The sequence below is a fragment of the Sycon ciliatum genome, chromosome 8 (genome assembly GCF_964019385.1).
Source record: "Sycon ciliatum chromosome 8, ocSycCili1.1, whole genome shotgun sequence".
Classification (NCBI taxonomy): domain Eukaryota; kingdom Metazoa; phylum Porifera; class Calcarea; order Leucosolenida; family Sycettidae; genus Sycon; species Sycon ciliatum.
Window position 1 is genome coordinate 32088002 of NC_088650.1, and position 19783 is coordinate 32107784.

A 19783-nucleotide genomic window follows, 5' to 3' on the forward strand; every position below is an offset into this window, starting at 1 on the left:
AACTCCAGGCCAGGGTACTAGCATACGAACAAAACAAGATAAAAACTCACCAGTATATTTGTAGTAATTCATGTCGGTGTAATATTCACGATAAGCAACGAGGCACCCTCCGATTTGGTCAAGCTGCTTTGAAGTCTGGTTGTTCAGGTGATACAAACGGGCTCCCCGTTGTTACTTCCAGCAGCTTCACTCTCCCTGCGACAGCGGCTATCAGCCTCTCTCTCCATCGTCGACAATTATCACAGATTCAACATTCTACAGTTATCAGCACTGCACTGGGTGAATATGTCTCGAGACGAATTTAGCGGATCAACAACGCTTTGATGGAGATAAATTCTCCTCTGGAGGACCTTCAGGGTACCTGGAAGGGTATAGAAGACGGGATCGCTCACGACGTTGAGAGAACATAGAAAACAACCTCCTCTTCGATTGAAAATTGGCCAAAAAGTGTGTGAAATGTATGTGCGCAGATGCATTTCCACTGGCAAGCTAATCCCTCATTACGTCATCAGCGCTCGCTCGGCCGAAATTCAAAAGTCGTCTTCCTGCTCGACTCGATCGCTTCTGGAGACTCGTTCTTGTTCGAGGGGTCTTCTCTTTCACCTACCTTTGTCTTGGCATCGAAAACTCGGCGTCGAAAATGAAGCCGGAGTGCCCCTTTAAAAACTTCTCATAACGTTTTAACCTTAAGTCCTGTTACACCTGGTTTGCGCCGTTACTAACATTATCCTCGGTCATAATGATCGGCGTTCATTCCCAACAAAACATATCAGATCGCCAAGCCGATGAATACTGAACAATAATTATTCACAATCAGTTTACTAGGCTCGAATTATAATCTAAGAAAGGACCAAAAGTTTACATGTGTATGCACATGTTATCCGTAGTTTGTTCAACAGTGACGTCATGACAGTTATAAGCTAGATGTTGGTGAGTCATAACGTGTAACAGTTAGCACACTCGTGACACGTGACACTGACTGATGTGCTACTGACATTCAACAGTTTGATGAGTCTAGCTCTATCAATGGCTGGCATAATTTAGTATAAAGACTTCTTCATTAGACGGACAAGATGTGGCATGCTATAATCTGTCTGTGTGTACGCGCCCAATGACAATGTGCCTTGCAAGGCACTGTATGCCAGTGCATGGCACCAATAATATTATTCGAAGCAAGTTCAAATTTGTAAGTTGCGGTCACCATGGTGATGAGGACACTGTAGTTCAATTTCCTTACCCTGATGGTATACGTAGTATCCGTTGAATCGACTGTATACTCCAAGCTTGTAAACTGGTAGTAGGGATGTCTGCCATTGTGGTGATTCTGGACATCCTCCCTAACCTGTCAAACACAATTTAGAAGGGATTCAGCATGACAATCTCGCGTGCAAGGACGAGTGAATTATCCGCAGACATTCCCGTACAAGTATATTTCCAGATTCGAGCATTGCTATTTTGATTCTGACGGGTTTACCGAAAAAGGGAAGGCGACACTATCTCTCAGAATTCCATTCTAAAATATTGTGTTCCCGAATTGAAGAATCAACATTGAACATTACAGGATACGACGGATCGGAATCCTCGTATTACGCACATGACATTGTGTATTCTCGTACACGTCGTCAGTATAATACAATGCTGGGTACAATCATTCGTTTGCTGTTCACAGGGTACCCTGCAATAAGACAACACGGTCTGTGGGAATTTCCCTATTCTGCGTCCACTTCAAGTGCCGAGTGCTACAATTACTTACTTTCTTCTTACGTGATATCCGTATTCAAAGAAAAAATACTATTACAGTGAATCATCACTTACAGCATCACAGACATCCTGCGAGAGTTTATCTCCATTGTGCGTCATGGTGATTGGTAGAGAAGTGATTGGCTGGAAAAGCTGGAAAACAAACTGAACTTTTAGGAATAGCTAGACTGATCTTATTGCTACCGACATGGCTGTTTTTATACTGTGCCTAGCGTTAGCCAACCCTGTTACGGAGTGTTACGCTATGTTGCTGGGATGGCGTGACTAGCGACTATGGCCGCTTGAACATATTTGATTCAGGACATGTTTTGCGGATATTGTGGACACCACGAAGCAGCCACGATGTACAGTTATGTATTGTGACTTCGCCTTTCATGATGTCATGATGACATGCAGACGTTGAGTGACTGGAGTAACGCAGGAATACTGAATTCTGTTGTATTTGCTGATGCCGAGCATGCTGGCGAGCATGCTCCATGTCACGAAGTATTTACCGCCAGTATCTATCCCTGACAGTACTTTTGTCACGGACAAAACGTGGAGAAGAGTGTTGCAGAAGGTGTCGCGGAGAATTCCATGGTCCAAGGCCTGTGCTTCTAATCGCATGCTCCTGAGTCCTTACAATCTCAGTGAGTCAGGAACATACCGAGTTAGTAGCTTGTATTACTTGCTTTCATCTCCCCTGAGATCCCCCCCCCCACACACACACACACACATACTCCCTCCACACTACACTCAGCACAATGTTAATCATACACGTGACTGATCGTTCCAATATGACGCCATAATTCCGAGTAAGGTCCTGCATACATTTGTCAGTTTAGACCGACACCTCATGGACCTTGAAGTCGCCCACACGTAGATATACGCACACTCACACAAACTAACAACACACACGCAGATATCAAACACACAACCACAAACCCAAACACATATATACACACACATACACACCAGACAGACACACACACACACACACACACACACACACACACACACACACACGCACGCCTTGTGTGGTGACACCTTGGACAGGGGCGGCCGTGATCTACAGCTATACTATGCGATCCCGTGGGATGAGCAGTTAAACACGCATACAGATGATGCTAAGCAAAGTACACTGTAGTACATGTTTTGTGATGCATGCATTAAGGTTAATGATACTTTCACAATGTTTCCATTCAGCTTCAAATCGTACTCTGTTATACATGTACTCTGGAAAAATTGAACATGCTGAGAGCCCGCCTTTGCAAGGGTGTGTGTGTACTGTGCGTGTGTGTTTTGCGTGAGCGTTTGTCTGGTGTGCGCTTGTGTGTGTGTGTGTGTGTGTGTGTGTTACTGTACGTGTGCATGTGTGTGTGTACGTGTGTACGTGCGCATGTTCCGCAGACAATGGGCGTCTTGCGGTGGTTGTCCAACTGAACACGTTACTGCTGCCTGGACCATACGAGGTCTCGGTATTATGACAGCTTGTCATCAAACATTTGTTCTTGTCACACAGCCACGCAGTCCATCTGGATAGTGAAGAAACCAGGTCAATAGCAGTGTACAAACCTGGGCTACACTGTACACCTTGACAGCAGCACTCTTGACATGCAAACGTAAGAGAGATGAGCATGAACCATGAGATACTAGAACTATACTTCATGCAAGAACTACAAGTCAGCAAGGATTGTGCACACGGAGTAAGAATTGACCGTGGACGTCCATCATCGTCATCGCAACATCAGCTCCTGTTGCTCGACCTTTGCCACCGTGATACTGGATCGCACCCGTGAAATCCCACAAACCTCGTCGCATGGATCATGCTTGCAATACAAAACGTTGTGAAAATGAGTTAGAGTTCGCGTACAATACGCTTTGGACCAATGTTGATATGAAACATGTAATTTCGCTGTTGGTCTCCTTCCTGGATTGGCATGCGAGTGAGTTACATTGTGACGCCGCGCAAGGCGTTATGAATAGCAATACTACTTTACTATTCCTTTGCGGCCGAGTTGGAAGACGAAATACGGAGAAAGTCAAAGAAATCTCTGCACATTGCCGCGCCCAGCACACCGCACGCACGGCGCAACAATACCTTGACAAGTCCGCATCGTGCAGCGCATCGGGCTTGAGCAGAATAAAAAGCAGCTTTGCTGTTCCCTGTGAGATCAGTTTCAAAGGTGTTCTTGCAATTCTTGTCTGTTGAGCAGTCCTTGTAGCGATTCTTCTCTCATCCAAGCACCATGGCTACTACTAGTAACGGCAAGCATTCCGCAGACGCAACCTCACGAAGTGTTTGTCATGATGTAAGTGATTACGCAACCTGCTTTCCATTATCTAGCTGCCCCCAGTAGCTGGTATAGTGACTATGTTCCAGATGATTCCCTATTGAGAACACACTATTGAAGTACCACAAGAACTAGAGTGTGATTACTGGTTTTTTGAATCATGAGCTAAAAATCTGGCTTAAATTCACTCTATTTTTGTGGTTGGCTTTCACCCCATCCCCTTTGCTTGGCCACTACACACTATGAGTATGAGATGTGGAAAATAAATAAATACTTGTAAATTTGTCTATGCTATTGACTCCTGTACATGCACATGCATGTGGTCGATGTGTAGGTTCGGCAACACACCACGGATCAGTACAACGGTCAATTCACCTACCAGGAATTTGACGATTTGTTTTACAAAGTCGTTACTAGCAATCCACCTACCTACATTATCCAGGTATGGAAACACAGCGTTTTATACATGATAATCAATTTTAATAAATGATAAATGATCATGTGCATAGCGTTTGTGAGATGAAGCAGCTTACATACGTTGGGCCTGGCTTTGCAACGGCCATGCCCTTTTTGACAAAACTGGCCACCTCTAGGCGCCGACGCCTCTCACCTGTGACATGTGGCTCTTCCTCAATGAGTCATTACTAACGTTAATAGCCGTTTTTGTTTGAAGTTGTATTTTACATCGCAAAGCAAAATGGGCATGGAAACCTAATAATTATAATGATGGCGATAAAATAACAGATGAAGCGTTACAGTAGACCAGGATTGGCTCGGTCAATGGTCAGGTCAAATATTTCGCCTGATCAATTATTACGTATATCTCGTTAATCACTATCCCTCTCGAAAACGATTTCTTCCATGGGAACAATAGTTCCCAAACAATCCACCGAATGCTCGAGAGCGGAACAAATTTAAGTAAAACATGTCAACTTGTCTAGTCAAATAACCTGCGTGGAGATAATAATTTTAATATAGCTATGAATAGGATGAAGGCCGCAGACATCACTTGTCTAGTCGTTCATTATCACCGTAGACAGTGTATTAAATTTTGCGATTTTTCTGTGTTCATCAAGACAACAGCAGTGTGTGTTCATTTTTGTTTTGTTAATGAAAAATTTAGGTGAGTGTCAGCCCTATCATCAAGATTATCATCAAGGCCCAGAAAATCGGAAAGGAAAAAGCCACGCTGCTCGCTGCCAAGAAGAACGGCAGCTTGAGTGACGATGACTGGGCTTAGTAATAGTAGATATGTGCACGCAGCTGTCTAGGATCTAGGCCACCTCAGCGAACACCTCTGGTCCCGCAGATAGTAGGGACTCGAATTGTTTTTCTGAAGGTCCCAGTTCGACAGTCCACCACTTTCCAGCCATCGTTCCGTTGGCTATAATATCCTGTTTGTTTTTCTTGCATATGCTACCCGTTCTCTCCTTCTACATTGTCATCCGCTGGACATTGTCATCAACTGTTCTGTCTTTGCCCCTTTTTCACATTCATACAGTTTTCAGATGTGATTCGATATCCTGTATCATCAATATGATCATTCTTTTTTTTGCTTATTTCGGGTTTGTTCTACTGATTGTCGTTTTCTCCTCCACTCTTCTTTCATGCTATTTGCAATTATTAAAGAAAGTGTGAAATAGTCTCCTGGTCAATGTGTCCGTGTTCTTACGGTACGTGTGTATGTATGTGTATGCGTGTGTGCGTGTTTGTGTTTATATGTGTGTGTGCGTGTTTGTGTTTATATGTGTGTGCGTGTGTGCTTAGTGCTATTTACTCACTAAGCTCATATTCAACAGTAGGGAGGTTTAGTTCCCACGTAACGGAAACGCGTACGTGGGTGATCCACGTAAAGTGGATGAAGGGCACCCACGTTGCAATGTTGTGTCTAGTCACACGGAACAAACAAAAGCATGACGCGAAAGGCCCAAACCTGGTCAAAGACGAAGCTACCCGGGCCTAAGAAGCTCATCCAATATTTTGAATTCGTGCTTTGGAAACTTCTTCAGCTGAGCACCCTCACAGCTCGTACAATGCACTCCATTCTGATTTTCACCCATGTTCTGGCAGAACGGTGGGTGAGCCTCCATACACGGTATGTCGTGAATCAGAAAACGTCTGTACGTGGGTCACTGAGTATCACGTGCTACACACGTAAAGTACCCACGGATTACGTGGGACTAAACCTCCCTAGTGACTGGCTTCAACTTCCAGGTACTAGTAATGCTATATATTTGAAACTGATTGAGTGATGGACGTTTCCCTTTGACAATAGTATTCATTTCAAACAAGCTTTCAACACAAAATGCTCTGCGAATATATCGCAAACATAAACTTCCGGTACGATTTCGGCAACAGACCAATATCCAGTACATCTCACAATTGACAGCCCGGTCTGTTTCCCAAATCCGTCACCCCTCTCCTTTTACAAGCTACGCTTGAACTCTGTAAAACTGATTCCACACCATAATTATTTTCATTCAATCAACGAGACTGGAACCCATTATTAGGCAATGAAAGTGTGGAAAGCGTAACTTAAGTATATGAAGCAGCGAATGACGTGATTGATGACGCAGGGTTTCTAGGGCTAGAAAGCTATACTGATAAGTGATAGCAGCCAACAAAAAAAAACCCAGTTCGCACTCGTAATGCATAGAGGGGGGAAGAATTGAAGGAGTCACGTGACGCGGCTCCTAGAAGGGAGCACCAAGAGGTGCATCGCTAGCAACGGCAATCAGTTCAACAGGTACATCCGCTCCCTGCATAATGAGTGTCATCTGGTATGCCTGAACACGGATCTCACAGACCGTATTGATCTGAACCTGAACACAAGAGAGCAGGCGACAGTAGCAAGACGAGCATCATTGAATACTTGTCCCACTGATCTGGACAGTGGCTGTGTCATACATGTATGTTCAGATAGCACTGTTAGCTGTAATTAGCTGTGCTTGATAACAAACTCAGCATGCAACTTCACAATATCTGTCACAAACATTGTGTGCATAGTGGAAGTAGCTTCTCTACTCGTAGAAGGTGCTCTAACAATACCGGCAAGATACCGGCATATCCTGTGTGAAAGACTCACGTGTCGATAAAAAGCTTTCCAAATGTTTGTAATTCTGAAAACAAAACACTTTAGAGGACTGTATCCAAGTTACCACTGATAGCTGAGTGCGCCGTACACTCGTTTCAGAAACACAACGCGGAAAAACTCCAGCACCGCAAGGTATTGTTCTCCAGAACACATTGTGTAAACATCTAGCATGCATAACCTTCCTAGGGGCTCCCGTAAGAAGACCATAGGTCTGTGGGAAACACCCTAGTGAAATAAAAGTTAATAATAATACTAGCTTCTTTATCCACTGACGATGTTGTTCAGAACAACGAAACGTCTGGAGAAGTATCGTAAAAATTTCTATCGTTATTAAATGTTATCAAATATACCACTCTTTGGTCTAGAAAGAATACTTTTTGATATTACAATGAGAGTGAATAATCAACGGCTTGTCCACCAACTCTTTAATAATACTAGCATAGCATTACTCTCCCGCATACAGACAGATTTGGGAACACAGGTAGATGCACAGCACGCACCTTCATACGGTAGTTAGTGCCTTCACCAGCGAGAACATCCTTTTGCATGTAGAGTGTTGCGTGAAACTGGGAAAATGGCTTTCCGCTGTTGATTTTCTCTTCGACGGCCTTTCGCACCTACAGCGAGAATGAAAAACGGTGAAAACAGGGGGAAATATGGGAGACAAATATGGGGGAAGTAAAAAAAGTAAATTATCGTGTCCGTTCCCGAAGGGAACTCACGACGGCCACTAACACCCGGTAAATATGGGGGAACATGGGGAAAACATGGGGGAAAATATGGGGAAAAACATGGGGGGAAAACATGAAAGAAAGCATGGGGGAAAATATGGGGGAATATGCACGTTTTAGATGGATGTGTGACTGCTCCCTTATTCGAACATTTTTCTCATTCGAACTCCCTGGAGCGGAGACAGCCCGCGCCCCGAGGTGTGCGGATAATCGGCACTCTAAGTCTACTTTAGATATATACATGTATGTACATATGTGTACTTGAAGAAACAACCCAAGAGAGCTTCTAAAGAAGATGAATTTGAGGTTGCAAGATTTCCAAATCTACAACAACAGATACTGTATCAATTTGATTATGAAGGTCATTAGTTCGTTTTGGTTTTAAATGGTGGAAATTGATTTTATTTTCAATCTCTAGCAACTATGGCAAACAATTGAATACACAATTCCAGTCTGGCCCTCCAACTCCGTTGAACTTTCCTCTCCCTTGTTGTTCTATTCAAATACATTTTTTTAAATTTGTCATCCCGAGGACCTGGAATGCTCTACCATTATCAATGCGCACAGTGAACTTAAATCCCAAACGCTCGTTTGAAACTCGCATGACCGCATCTGCTCTTCTCTATTCATACAGAGAATTGGTTGATTTTGGAATTGTCTTCCACTCGATTTTCCAGGCCTAGATTTATTTTAACGCTACCTTTCTTTCAAACTTGCTATTTCGAAGTACATGAACGCATAAACTCAGTTTCACTCTCGTAACTCTGATGTTCATATTAATTTTTGATTCTGCTTGGATCACTCAATCTTTTTGCCTTATTTCGTACAAGTACTTTTTTTCTTCTTTTTTCGTACAAGTACTTGATTAACTGACTAACTGACTTTCCCTTTCCTCTCTTTCCTGCTCCCTGGTCGTTATCACACCACATAACGTGACATATACCATCTGTATGTAGCTCATATTATAATCTATGCACGCATGGACAGGCTTAAGCAATGATCTATCACGTGACAGCTTACAATTTCGCCCTCTGCACAAGGCTTCAAAAAGCACAGTAGTTAATCTCGCTGTAGTTACTCTTGCTGCTCAGTAGTCAATGCAGTCATGCAGATAGGTACGTTTGGTGGGCTGAAGGTTGGGGGTTTTAGGATATCATTCTTGAATAGAACCCTTTTCCAAGTCATGGACAATTCCAAACGCTAACTCAAACAGAAGGCCTCAACCTGGGAGATAACTTCACAATTCAGTTGAACGTACATGTACATTGGACATACCTTCGAGCAGATTGACTGAATACAAGAGTCAATAAAATCATCTGGGGGCAACTTGGGTTCGCAGCTCCATTCTCCGAGATCTTCCAGTAATTTGGTGACGGCAGACTTTGACATTTTGAGTACGGAAGGACAACCGTATTGTTAACGAAACAATGACAGACGCTTAGTAAATCCTGTCTGCAGACCAGGGTGCTGGTGTAAGCCTTTATATACTGCAACGCGACCTCTACAGCCCCCACATTCACACACAGCTTATCGCACAGCGCTACAAGATCCACCCTCTCCTGGCATATACACCGGCATGGCCAGTACCGTATTGGTGTTGCCTGATACAATGTACTCTTATTGTTCTGTGCTACGCTCTGCTTCCGCCAGGGTGTTGAGCACTGTCAGCACACTGGGTACATCTCCCGGTATACTGCAATCGATGTTGTTAATTCTAGCGTTCCCTGGGCCCGAGATAACCGAAGGGTGTACATTGTACATGTACATGCACACACTTGTTGTTGGTTGACAGCATCATGTAACAAGGTGGAGGACACCGGGACGGTTCGGAACCAGTGACCGTTCTACAACCATCAACGGTTAGTAGAGCCACACGGTGTCCTCCACCTTGGTACATGCTGTCAACCAACAACATGACGATTGTTTGAACAAAAACAAGGTTTATCTGATATGTACGCACATGTACAGTACCGCGTTGCTGGTTGCACGGGTATCCGTGCACGGGGAAAGATATTCCCAGGGATGCATGGGCACTTTGGGGCGATGGAGTTCATGCCATGAGGTGTTCTATCGCTCATGGTGTCACGAGTGGTACTTCAGTACCAACTTGTCTTCAATTATGTACCACAGCGGATCAAATGCATTTGTCGTCATTTTTGATACCCCAAAAGCTAGGGCCTATCGAAGAGGTCACAAACGACATACTGTGTAGCTAAAATACGTTTGTGAATCATTAACTTAAAATCATCTACCACAACAAATGGGAGCTGCATCTGCCGCTAGGGTTTACCGGGTGCTAGCGGCCGTCGTGAGTTTCCTTCGGGAACGGACTCGATAACTATTTACTTTTTTACTTTACAAAACGTGTACAGCGTCAGTCTGGTTGCAGACGAAACTGCACTTACATGTATGTATGTGCACAGACAGCTCGTCCGACAGCTTGGCTGTCTTGATGCAGCATGGCATTAACATCATCGTATCCTGAATGGAGACATGGGCACTGAAGCCCAACCTCGCGAAAACCGAGGCAATGTACATTTCTCCTTCCCGGGGCTTCCCCTCCCGCTCAGCCACTGCATTTTCCAGGTCATCATACCCCCATACTTACTGGGGACCAGCACAAGCACCTCAGTGTTATCATAGGAGCCAACAAGTCAGTTCTGTATGCAAGCAAGCCAGCTCTTCTGTAGCCATTCTACAGCCCCATTGTCAATATCTACCTGATCGTTGCAGATAGTTGTTTTTTCAGGCCCATATCTTACCCATATTTGCCTATTGTGATACTGCTTGGTGTGGCCTGTCACAACAGCTTCATCATAACCTAGGAGTACATCAGCACGTATTCTTAAAAGTAATTTTCCGCAAAGACCCAACATTCTCATCTGAATCTCTCTATACTCTTGCTCTTTATCCCCCCTTGTTGACCGAAACCAGAACACATTGTCAATAGAGTAGGTCGCGCGCAGGTTCCACGGCATATTCTTCCATAATATACAAGTAACTGGTTTTCTAGTAATGGCTAAACTCCTGATGCGCTAACCGTACCACGTGTCCGATCCTCCCTGTACCTGAAGTCTCCTTTCTTCTCCGCATATCCCTATTGTCTGCTCTGCCTCTAAGCCTCAAATCATGCCCTGATATCAATATCATCTCTGGCTAACTGCGCCTATAATATTCGCGGGATCCGCGACGGCATCGCTTGAATTTATCAGAAACACACAAACTAGCCTTCGCATCCGCAGGCCACCACTATGCCTGTTCAACTAATACTTGGTCGCGAATGCAGACCTCACAAGTGAGTCAGGGGAGAGGAGGTTAGCCTCTCAACCAATCGGGCGTGTAACGGCCCATAACCCTGTAAACTGCATCCTTACCTTGTTATTCTCACTCCGAGCTGTGAGTACCCAGTTGACCGTGGGTGTCGGCGCAGTTCAACACGCGTGAAAAGTCTTTTTACATGCTCCCTGCAACCAGCGCGGGTCTTGAACTCGGGACTTCATGATTCGCAGACAGGCCTACAAACCAATCAGCCACATGCGTTGATCTAACTGCGCCTGCCTCTGCTTATCCTGATCTGACCTGGATTTATTTTCGACTCTCGATTCCTTCACGTCATTTACATCTTTGCACTGTTTCGGATAGTTGCCCTGGTTGGCTAGCACCCTTCATTTCACATTCATTATTCTGTCATTGGCAGTCGTTTGACGAGCCAGGAAATGTTGGATAAATACAAATACAAAATTCAATTTTAATATTGCAACAAGGAGGATGAGCTGAAGTGACATTAAAATTACTCTATCAAACAATGTCAAGCGATGGAGATGATGCGAAAACAATCTAAAAGGTAAGGAGAAATACATGTACATCTCCTCACCTTTCTCCTCACCTTTTATTGTTTTCGCATCATCTCCATCGCCTGACACCGTTTAATAAAGTAATCCAATAATATTATCTCTTCAGCTCGTCCTCCTTATTGCAATATTAAAATTGTTGTCTCCTCGCCGAATATACAAAATACAATAAGGCCAAAACAAAAAATAGGCTTGTTTCCGGTCGGCAACCCCTCAAAAGGGAGACTCGGCCGGCCGGAATGAAACTTTTTTTGGATACTTTTTTTGGTTCCTCAATCGTGGTGGTATTGACGGACAAGAGCACCTACACATGCACATTGTACGTACATGATGTACATTGTACATATTCATGGCAAGGATCAATGTCAGAGTTGACTGACTCACTGTTCTTGTACAGCATGCGGTGTATTCCTGTTTTCGTACATCCTGAGAAATCAAGCAAACAGTTCGAGTCCTTCCAGCTCCGTTATTCTAGCTCGTATCGACCCCAGAGGTTTTCGAGCCGACAGCTGAGAATCTTTGCTACCTTGTAGGTTTTTCGATTGTGGAATTCGTTTGAGATTTGACTGAGTTATGACTCGTTGAGTGCACTTGCACACATATACATGGCATTGCATGCCATCGTTTGTATACATTTGGGACCAAAAAAAGTTTCAGAATTTGGGAAAAAGTGGCCCGGTCGGCCGACCGGAAACAAGGTCATTATTTGTTTGGGCCTAATATTATATTTTTGTCGCCCTAGTCTGTGTTGTAAGCGACCCCCGCCCCTGTCAAAGGGAAACTCCCCTCGCTCCCTCCGTTTCAGGTAATTTGTAGCAAAACGTGGAATGGGGTGGGGGAGTGCATTGTCAAGTGCTACTATTATTGCTTTGTGGGTACAGGAAAGGCGTTTCAGAACCTACTCGCTCCACATATACTGGCATACATTGAGACCTACTTCAAGTAGACAACAACAGCACGAGAAATTGAAGGGTAATTGGCCAGTGTTGTCCTTATGCATGGCCGAAAACAGGAGGCAAAATAACTGAAGAAATACACGACAGATGAAACAACCAACTGAAAACCAAGAAACATAGCGATGGTCATAATAAGAAGACGATGGCGATCATGCTAGCACTAGAAGGGTTGATCGTTGAGAGGACCATCAGCAGCAACTGCAGTCAGATAGGGCGGAACTGGTACGATGGGACTCTCGCATACTTCGATACGAATCTTCGACACGGTGTTAATCTGGACCTGAAATCAAGAAAAGATAGAAAGCAGGAAAAGAAGGCAATGTCTAGAATTCCTTTCATAATACCCGTACATCATGTTTGGTACTAATAAGGACGATTCATACTCCCCAAGACACAACGGACAACGGGAACAGTTAGATGGGACGACATTAATTTGGGAAGATCAAGAGACTCAGACAACGACAAACAGAACGACTGCATTGTGGAAGAGAGAGACAAGAGATCAAGTGAGGGCAGCAAGATAAAGGGCCTGGCTAGCTATGGCAAATATGGGCCAACGGAACAAAAGGTGACAAAAGAAGACAAAAGTTGAGTACGAGGGTGCATGCAGGCCAGCTTGGAAAAGGTTGTACCGGAGCAGGTACCTAACAATCACGTCTTTGGTGTTCATAAAAATCGAACATTGAGCGTTCAAGTGTAGCTCCATGCACGAGTCTAGGGGCAACACCAGCAGCGACACCAGCATCACATATACCCCAACACCAGCAGTGCATATACCCCAACACCAGCATCACATATACCCCAACACCAGCATCACATATACCCCAACACCAGCATCACATATACCCCAACACCAGCAGTGCATATACCCCAACACCAGCAGTGCATATACCCCAACACCAGCAGTGCATATACCCCAAACACCAGCAGTGCATATACCCCAACACCAGCAGCGCATATACCCCAACACCAGCAGTGCATATACCCCAACACCAGCAGTGCATACACCCCAACACCAGCAGCGCATATGCCCCAACACCAGCAGTGCATATACCCCAACACCAGCAGTGCATACACCCCAACACCAGCAGCGCATATACCCCAACACCAGCAGTGCATATACCCCAACACCAGCAGTGCATACACCCCAACACCAGAAGCGCATATACCCCAACACCAGCAGTGCATATACCCCAACACCAGCAGTGCATATACCCCAACACCAGCAGTGCATATACCCCAAACACCAGCAGTGCATATACCCCAACACCAGCAGTGCATATACCCCAACACCAGCAGTGCATATACCCCAAACACCAGCAGTGCATATACCCCAACACCAGCAGTGCATATACTATCCGAATTCAAATAAACACTAAAAAAAGAAGAAGAAGTAGTAGTGAGAATACTCACTGACAAGGCGAACTGTGGCTTTAGAAACAACCCGTAATAATTTTGTATTTGTGTATTTACAGCCATGTATGGCATCAGACTGTATTTACAGCAATTTATCTCCTTTCTTCCTGTTGTTCAATTAATGGCCGGCGTGTATTTACCGCCATACTGCCAGGTGTGTGTTAACCACCATAGTATGAATAAAGTCACAGTTTGTGATGACCAGTATTTGTGACTGCATCGCTTTTTCTGCATGACTGTTTTTTTACGGAGTACTGATAAGCAGAACCTTCACTTTTGAGAACATATTCAAGTCGCACCTTTGTGATTGTCCCAAAGTGGTTTGCCTGTGAACGCTACACTTAAAATGTACAATTTGCTTTTGATCAACAATCAACTTCAGCTGATCTTGAAGTGAAACTCCTGGCCGTCATGAAACTTGGCCCATTCACAACCTTGTATCATTTGGATCGATGAAAAATTTTGGCGGCGATCCACTTTGGCCCGTTAGCATCAAGGGGCGGAATCCGCCAACAATCATTGAATCGACTACAAAACTAAGATGACACCCCAAATGTACGATAACCCTAGAAATAACTCACCTTGATACGGTAATTCATCCCTTCAATGACTTGTTCAATATATTCCTTGGCCGTGAACTGGCCCAGCGGATGTCCGCCATTGATTTTGTCCTCGACGGCCTTTCTGACCTTGGAATGGAATACATGTAGGAGAAAAGGATACAGAAAACAGGCTATCAGGACACTGAAGTTTTATTGCTTTTCTATAATTATACATGTATTATGTCCTCTGAGTGTCCCTGCGAAGCCAATCAGCCAGTCACTTGTTCACGTCAATGCGAACTTGCTAAATTATACAACCATTATCTTGTAATGAATATAATAGTAGTATAGGCTGAGGGTGTCCTGGACCTGGACCACACTACGGTGGTCCAGTACCGTCAATCTCGGGTTTCAGAGTCTCCTACACTCTATCCTTTAATATACCCATTAAATGCTGATGGGATTTGTATTAAAGGGTTGAGACCTTATGGTAGGGAGGGGGGAACTGTTTGAAAGAACTATCTCCTGATATACAGCAACTCAGTATCATACATACTTTACAGTAGTATTGATCGAGGGGGAGACGATCGAGTTGTCCCGAAGGGACTTCGAGATTGACGATACTGGACCCCCGAAGGGACTTCGAGATTGACGATACTGGACCCCCGAAGGGACTTCGAGATTGACTGTACTGGGCCACTGCAGTGTGGTCCAGTACCCCGTCGCTCTATACTACTTATAATGTTATCAAAGCTAACATGGGGCGTGTGTATTGGGTCGGAGGGCTCTAGTTAAATTGATGAGTGAACACTTAGGGTTAACGAGTGCAAATGTACATGAAGTTACTAGTATACCTTCAACATAATGCATAATGCATTATGCATTATGCAGATTATTGGAGAGGGCGATACGATCAGAAGCTCGTTGAATTTGCCCAGTGATTCCTGAGCACCACGTGCCTTTCACCTCGTTTAAACAATGAATCAGCCCGATCATCTAATGTACATGTAAGAATCATTTACCTGAAAGCATATTGCTTGAACCTTTTCATTCGCTTCTTTAGGTGGGGAGCTCCACCCTCCGAGCTTCTGCGCTGACTCTGACATAATGTGTACTAGGCGACAATACTGGACTAGGCAATACTAGTTTACATTTGCGGAGTCCTGTCTGTGGTTCCTGATGAACCTTACGCCAGTAGATACCCGCTATTTTATACCGTTTCGTGAGTATGTAAGCTGCTGACAGAGAGGGCAGTATGGTGCGCACGAATTTCCAGTGTACCAATGCATCTCTGAAAAGCATCACAATAATCACGTTAGCGTTCTAGTTCTGCCAACAATTGCTTCTACCGGCACATTCCCTTCATCAACAGTAACTCACTTGGCCATCTCCTCTCCACGATAGGAAAGTCAACTAGCACCGCACGCGGTGGAGTCTACCACAGAAAACCCTGGGTAGGTCGCACACGCGGTGCAAAGGGAACGTAGCCTGGACGCTGCACGGTATTCAAAGCGACCAGAAAGAAGTGTGTTTTGACATGAATAGCTGTTTAATACCTGTGTGAGTTTACGTTGAAGACCTTATGGGCGATCAGGATGCCCATAGAGTAAGCCGGTCCACCCCTGAAACAACTGTGCCCTTGAATATGATCGCTCGAATGTCCAGAGCGTTTCGAGGGATGATAAGGCGTTCAGGTTGTTCAGCCGCCAACTTTCAAATGTTTCATACCAGCCGTATTCTCTACGTGTTTCCCATAGGAACCAGGAACAGTATGGATGGGGCTCGCACGCAATTGGTGTTTGAAAGAGAGGGCATCTTATCTTATGTTGCTGTTCCTGTGGTGTATATTTTATTTCGCGATTCAAACGGGCAAGCAGACGAGCATGCCCAGAGGGACATGTACATGTAAGAATCCTTTTCTGCTAATGAAGTGGTACTTCTGAAGTATTATACATGTACATATATGTGCGTTGATGTCGAAATTGCACACGATCAGGCTTAGTAAGCAGCATGCATATTTATGCTGGGTAGATAGAAGTAGTGTTTGTAGCTACAATGTACATGTACATGACATTGTACAACCAGTTGACTGTGATCCACATCACGAGCATGTACGTACATGTACCATGTTCTGGACAGACACCCGAATGAACAAGAATCCCCCCCCCCCCCCCCCTCACCTCTCTGGTGCTTGGACACTTGCCACAAAACGAGCAGTCATTGAGAAGAGAAGTTAATTTTAAAAGCTCGTTGCTTTTCAGTGTTGTATAAAACGCATGGCAATGATACATACTACATGAATCTATCGTGAAAAGTAGAACACTGAGCAGAAACAATGGCAATCCTTCGTGCACCGAATAATACTATTCTGAGCACCTAGACACTGAATTCCACTCCGGGTGTATTCATCCGTTGAAGGAGTTAGAAAGAAGTACAAAAATAACGGAATATCGTAAAGCGCATTGTTCAGCACTATGGCGGGTAATACAACAGAAACAGGCGGGTAGCGGCAAACACAAGGCAAAAGAAAACAAAATTGAGGAACCATCCAATACACACATACAAAAACTGGGAGCAGTGAATGAATATTCAGGTTGTTTTGGCGGCTGAAATGAACAAGAACCTGAAAAATCATAGGATGATGATAGTGTTAGAAGGGTGCATCAAGCGGACCATCACCCGACACGGCAGTCAGCTCAGGAGCCATTTTCGCCACTCTAACCCGAAAGGGTAACTGATAGACCTGCAGACGAATCTCCGTTACAGTATTGACACGAACCTGCAGACAAAATAATACAGAAACAAGGCATACATGTACATAATAATTACTACATACTGTATTCTGGGCATTCCTATTACAAATGAGAGTCCTCCGGCTTGGTTGAGTGTTCATTATTCGTACACACGACACAGAGCACATCATTCGTTGTAACTACCAAAGAGTGTCATGTCCATCACACTCCTATTTCTACTTACACTATAATATTACCGTAGTAGCCTTCCAAACTAATATACATTGTACGCTCTTTTAAAATTGCCACGTGTTACTGCTTGGTCGACGAATTTAAATGAAAGCAGCACACAGGACACACAGGACAGGACAATCCCAGTGAGTTAGGGTAACGATCCAGATATGCATGAACCACAGCCAGCGAAAGCATGTCTTAGGGTGAAAAACATGTATTCCAGACAAATGTCACTTTGCTCGCCAGCTGCTTGGACTAGAACGCCAAATAAGTGTGAGAACGAAGTTCGACAAAATGCTCACGCCACCGATTGATGAATGAAGCGCAGTGTGAACGTGCTCGACAGTAACAATTCTTCATTCCGTCATGTCTCGAAATTTTTACGAAGCCCTAGTAAAGACATGTTTAGCTGACTGCGGCCTAGTCATTATATTTGCAAGATATATTACAAGAACTTGGAACACACCGCCAGCATACACATCAAAGTTTTTTTCATGATTGTCGCTAGTCACTCACCTTTATGCGATAGGATATGGTTTCAGTACCGCTTTGGATGTAAACTGATGCATGAAACTGACCGAACGGCTTTCCGCCGTTTATTTTCTCCTCGACTGCCTTTTGCACCTTGACATGGGTGGGGTAGGTGAGGCAGAACAAAGGTTACACTCAGTTCGATTATTTCAAACGCAGAAACTCTAATAATTTAACATGTTCATGGTGTTTTTATGTGCTATCTCTACCCCCAAATAGCCATGAGTATTGGATTCATCACCAAGGAATGCACAACTATGCCGTGTGGCCTATGAACGACTGTTAATCTACGTGCATTGAAAGGGAAATTCTACGACTTCTCACTAGCAGTAGTGGAATCTTCGGGTATGTTTAAACCTCTCTATCGAAGAGAATCCACATCGAGAGGGAATCCACAATATGGAAGATTAAATTAGGGCATTTGCCAAAAGCATCGTAACGATGGATTAGAATCATTCACAGTTGAGCAAAGTACTCACAACAAGCACACATTGATAGGTCGGTGTAATCAACAATTACAGACAGTACACCAGCCTGCTTAGTATTAGGTGCGTGTGCATATACTTCAAAAGTACTAGTATTCATGAGCACACTACATGCACATTAACATGTACATAACGTACCTCAGAGCAGGTATTCTGAATGCTGACATCTGCAACTTGCAATGGAAGAGAGCTCCAGTCCCAGGAGTCACCCTTTGAATCTGCTTGGACTGATGCTTCTTGCACTGACGTCGACATTATTATACTGGACTTGGGGGCCGTGAACAATTGACAAAAGATTCCTTCAAAAGTAATACTCGCGACTAGCAGCAGAGCCTGACTTATATACCGCTACGGGAGGACGAGATGACCGTATGCTGTTTAAATATCTCTTGCCCGGGAAATCACAGAGCAAATGACAAACATTATAGTAGACTAGGGTAACAACCGAATGTTTATGTATAATCATAGTGGATGCTGATCTCAACTGTACGTACATGTGTCGTTTCACAACACTCCCAGGGAATTATAGTTTGGAGTGAAGAGTTTAGCACCCGTTCATTCAGTCTTCATCGACTGGACTCCCGCCACCCGTTCTTGCCGTCAGGCAATTGAGTTTGAAGTACACCTTCCACCATGCAGGACATATCCTGCAATGTAATCAAGAGAACGTTCTTTGCCGCGCTCAACATTTCTATGGGTCACTAACATAAGTGAACATGTACATTGGTGATAGAGCAGAATAATGGGAATGGACGGAGGTGGTGGCGACGGTGGGGGTGGGGGCACATCACCCTACATGGATATGCGACAAAGGCACACGTAGAGTTTGTTGTTGTGTTTATTTTAATTCGCAAACCAAACGGGCAGATCTGCCCAATGAAAAGGTGGCGAATGCAGATAGAAAGCAGTAATAAATGAAATTGGGGACTGATGTAATTAGGATAGAGGTGGAGAAAAACTAAGCCAGCTGATCATCAAACAGGACGTCTGGTACTCTAGGTACTAAGGCCAGTAAGTGTGTGCGGGATCATGCTGGCGCGGAACTGGCGGAGCGTGGAGATGGCACGTATATCGCTGGGTAATGTGTTCCACAGCTGGGCGCCCCGGAACGCGAGGCAACCCTTGCCGAACCTGGTGGAAACTGGCGGTTGGCGCAGACCCATGGTGGAGTGCAACC

The 19783-nt window shown here is 44.4% G+C and overlaps 3 protein-coding genes across 3 annotated transcripts; all 3 read right to left on the minus strand.

The window, feature by feature from the left end:
• Positions 1-6487: 6487 nt before the first annotated feature.
• LOC135823711 (uncharacterized) lies at positions 6488-9432 on the minus strand. The gene is made up of 3 exons (XM_065336554.1): positions 9135-9432; positions 7629-7745; positions 6488-6856 (listed from the first exon to the last, which is right to left on the minus strand). Exons 1-3 carry the CDS (start codon positions 9246-9248, stop codon positions 6728-6730), a joined length of 360 nt encoding a protein of 119 aa, XP_065192626.1. The 5' UTR covers positions 9249-9432; the 3' UTR covers positions 6488-6727.
• A 3243-nt stretch (positions 9433-12675) lies between these two features.
• On the minus strand, positions 12676-15821 carry LOC135823712 (cystatin-B-like). The gene is made up of 3 exons (XM_065336555.1): positions 15647-15821; positions 14664-14771; positions 12676-12946 (listed from the first exon to the last, which is right to left on the minus strand). The coding sequence occupies exons 1-3, from the start codon at positions 15728-15730 to the stop codon at positions 12827-12829; spliced, it is 312 nt and encodes a 103-aa protein (XP_065192627.1). The 5' UTR covers positions 15731-15821; the 3' UTR covers positions 12676-12826.
• A 1023-nt stretch (positions 15822-16844) lies between these two features.
• LOC135823713 (uncharacterized) lies at positions 16845-18926 on the minus strand. The gene is made up of 3 exons (XM_065336556.1): positions 18745-18926; positions 18107-18214; positions 16845-17403 (listed from the first exon to the last, which is right to left on the minus strand). The coding sequence occupies exons 1-3, from the start codon at positions 18859-18861 to the stop codon at positions 17275-17277; spliced, it is 354 nt and encodes a 117-aa protein (XP_065192628.1). The 5' UTR covers positions 18862-18926; the 3' UTR covers positions 16845-17274.
• Between the last annotated feature and the right edge of the window lie 857 nt (positions 18927-19783).

What these genes read in the sequence shown, in the direction of transcription:
- LOC135823711 (XM_065336554.1), bottom strand. Translation starts at nt 9,248, where the DNA reads ATGTCAAAGTCTGCCGTCACCAAATTACTGGAAGATCTCGGAGAATGG. An exon ending in TTCAGTCAATCTGCTCGAAG is followed by an intron (nt 7,746 to 9,134) that starts GTATGTCCAATG and finishes TTCTCGCTGTAG; the next exon opens with GTGCGAAAGGCCGTCGAAGA. An exon ending in GCACTAACTACCGTATGAAG is followed by an intron (nt 6,857 to 7,628) that starts GTGCGTGCTGTG and finishes TCTTGTGTTCAG; the next exon opens with GTTCAGATCAATACGGTCTG.
- LOC135823712 (XM_065336555.1), bottom strand. Translation starts at nt 15,730, where the DNA reads ATGTCAGAGTCAGCGCAGAAGCTCGGAGGGTGGAGCTCCCCACCTAAA. An exon ending in TTCAAGCAATATGCTTTCAG is followed by an intron (nt 14,772 to 15,646) that starts GTAAATGATTCT and finishes TTCCATTCCAAG; the next exon opens with GTCAGAAAGGCCGTCGAGGA. An exon ending in GGATGAATTACCGTATCAAG is followed by an intron (nt 12,947 to 14,663) that starts GTGAGTTATTTC and finishes TCTTGATTTCAG; the next exon opens with GTCCAGATTAACACCGTGTC.
- LOC135823713 (XM_065336556.1), bottom strand. Translation starts at nt 18,861, where the DNA reads ATGTCGACGTCAGTGCAAGAAGCATCAGTCCAAGCAGATTCAAAGGGT. An exon ending in TTCAGAATACCTGCTCTGAG is followed by an intron (nt 18,215 to 18,744) that starts GTACGTTATGTA and finishes ACCCATGTCAAG; the next exon opens with GTGCAAAAGGCAGTCGAGGA. An exon ending in CCATATCCTATCGCATAAAG is followed by an intron (nt 17,404 to 18,106) that starts GTGAGTGACTAG and finishes TTTTGTCTGCAG; the next exon opens with GTTCGTGTCAATACTGTAAC.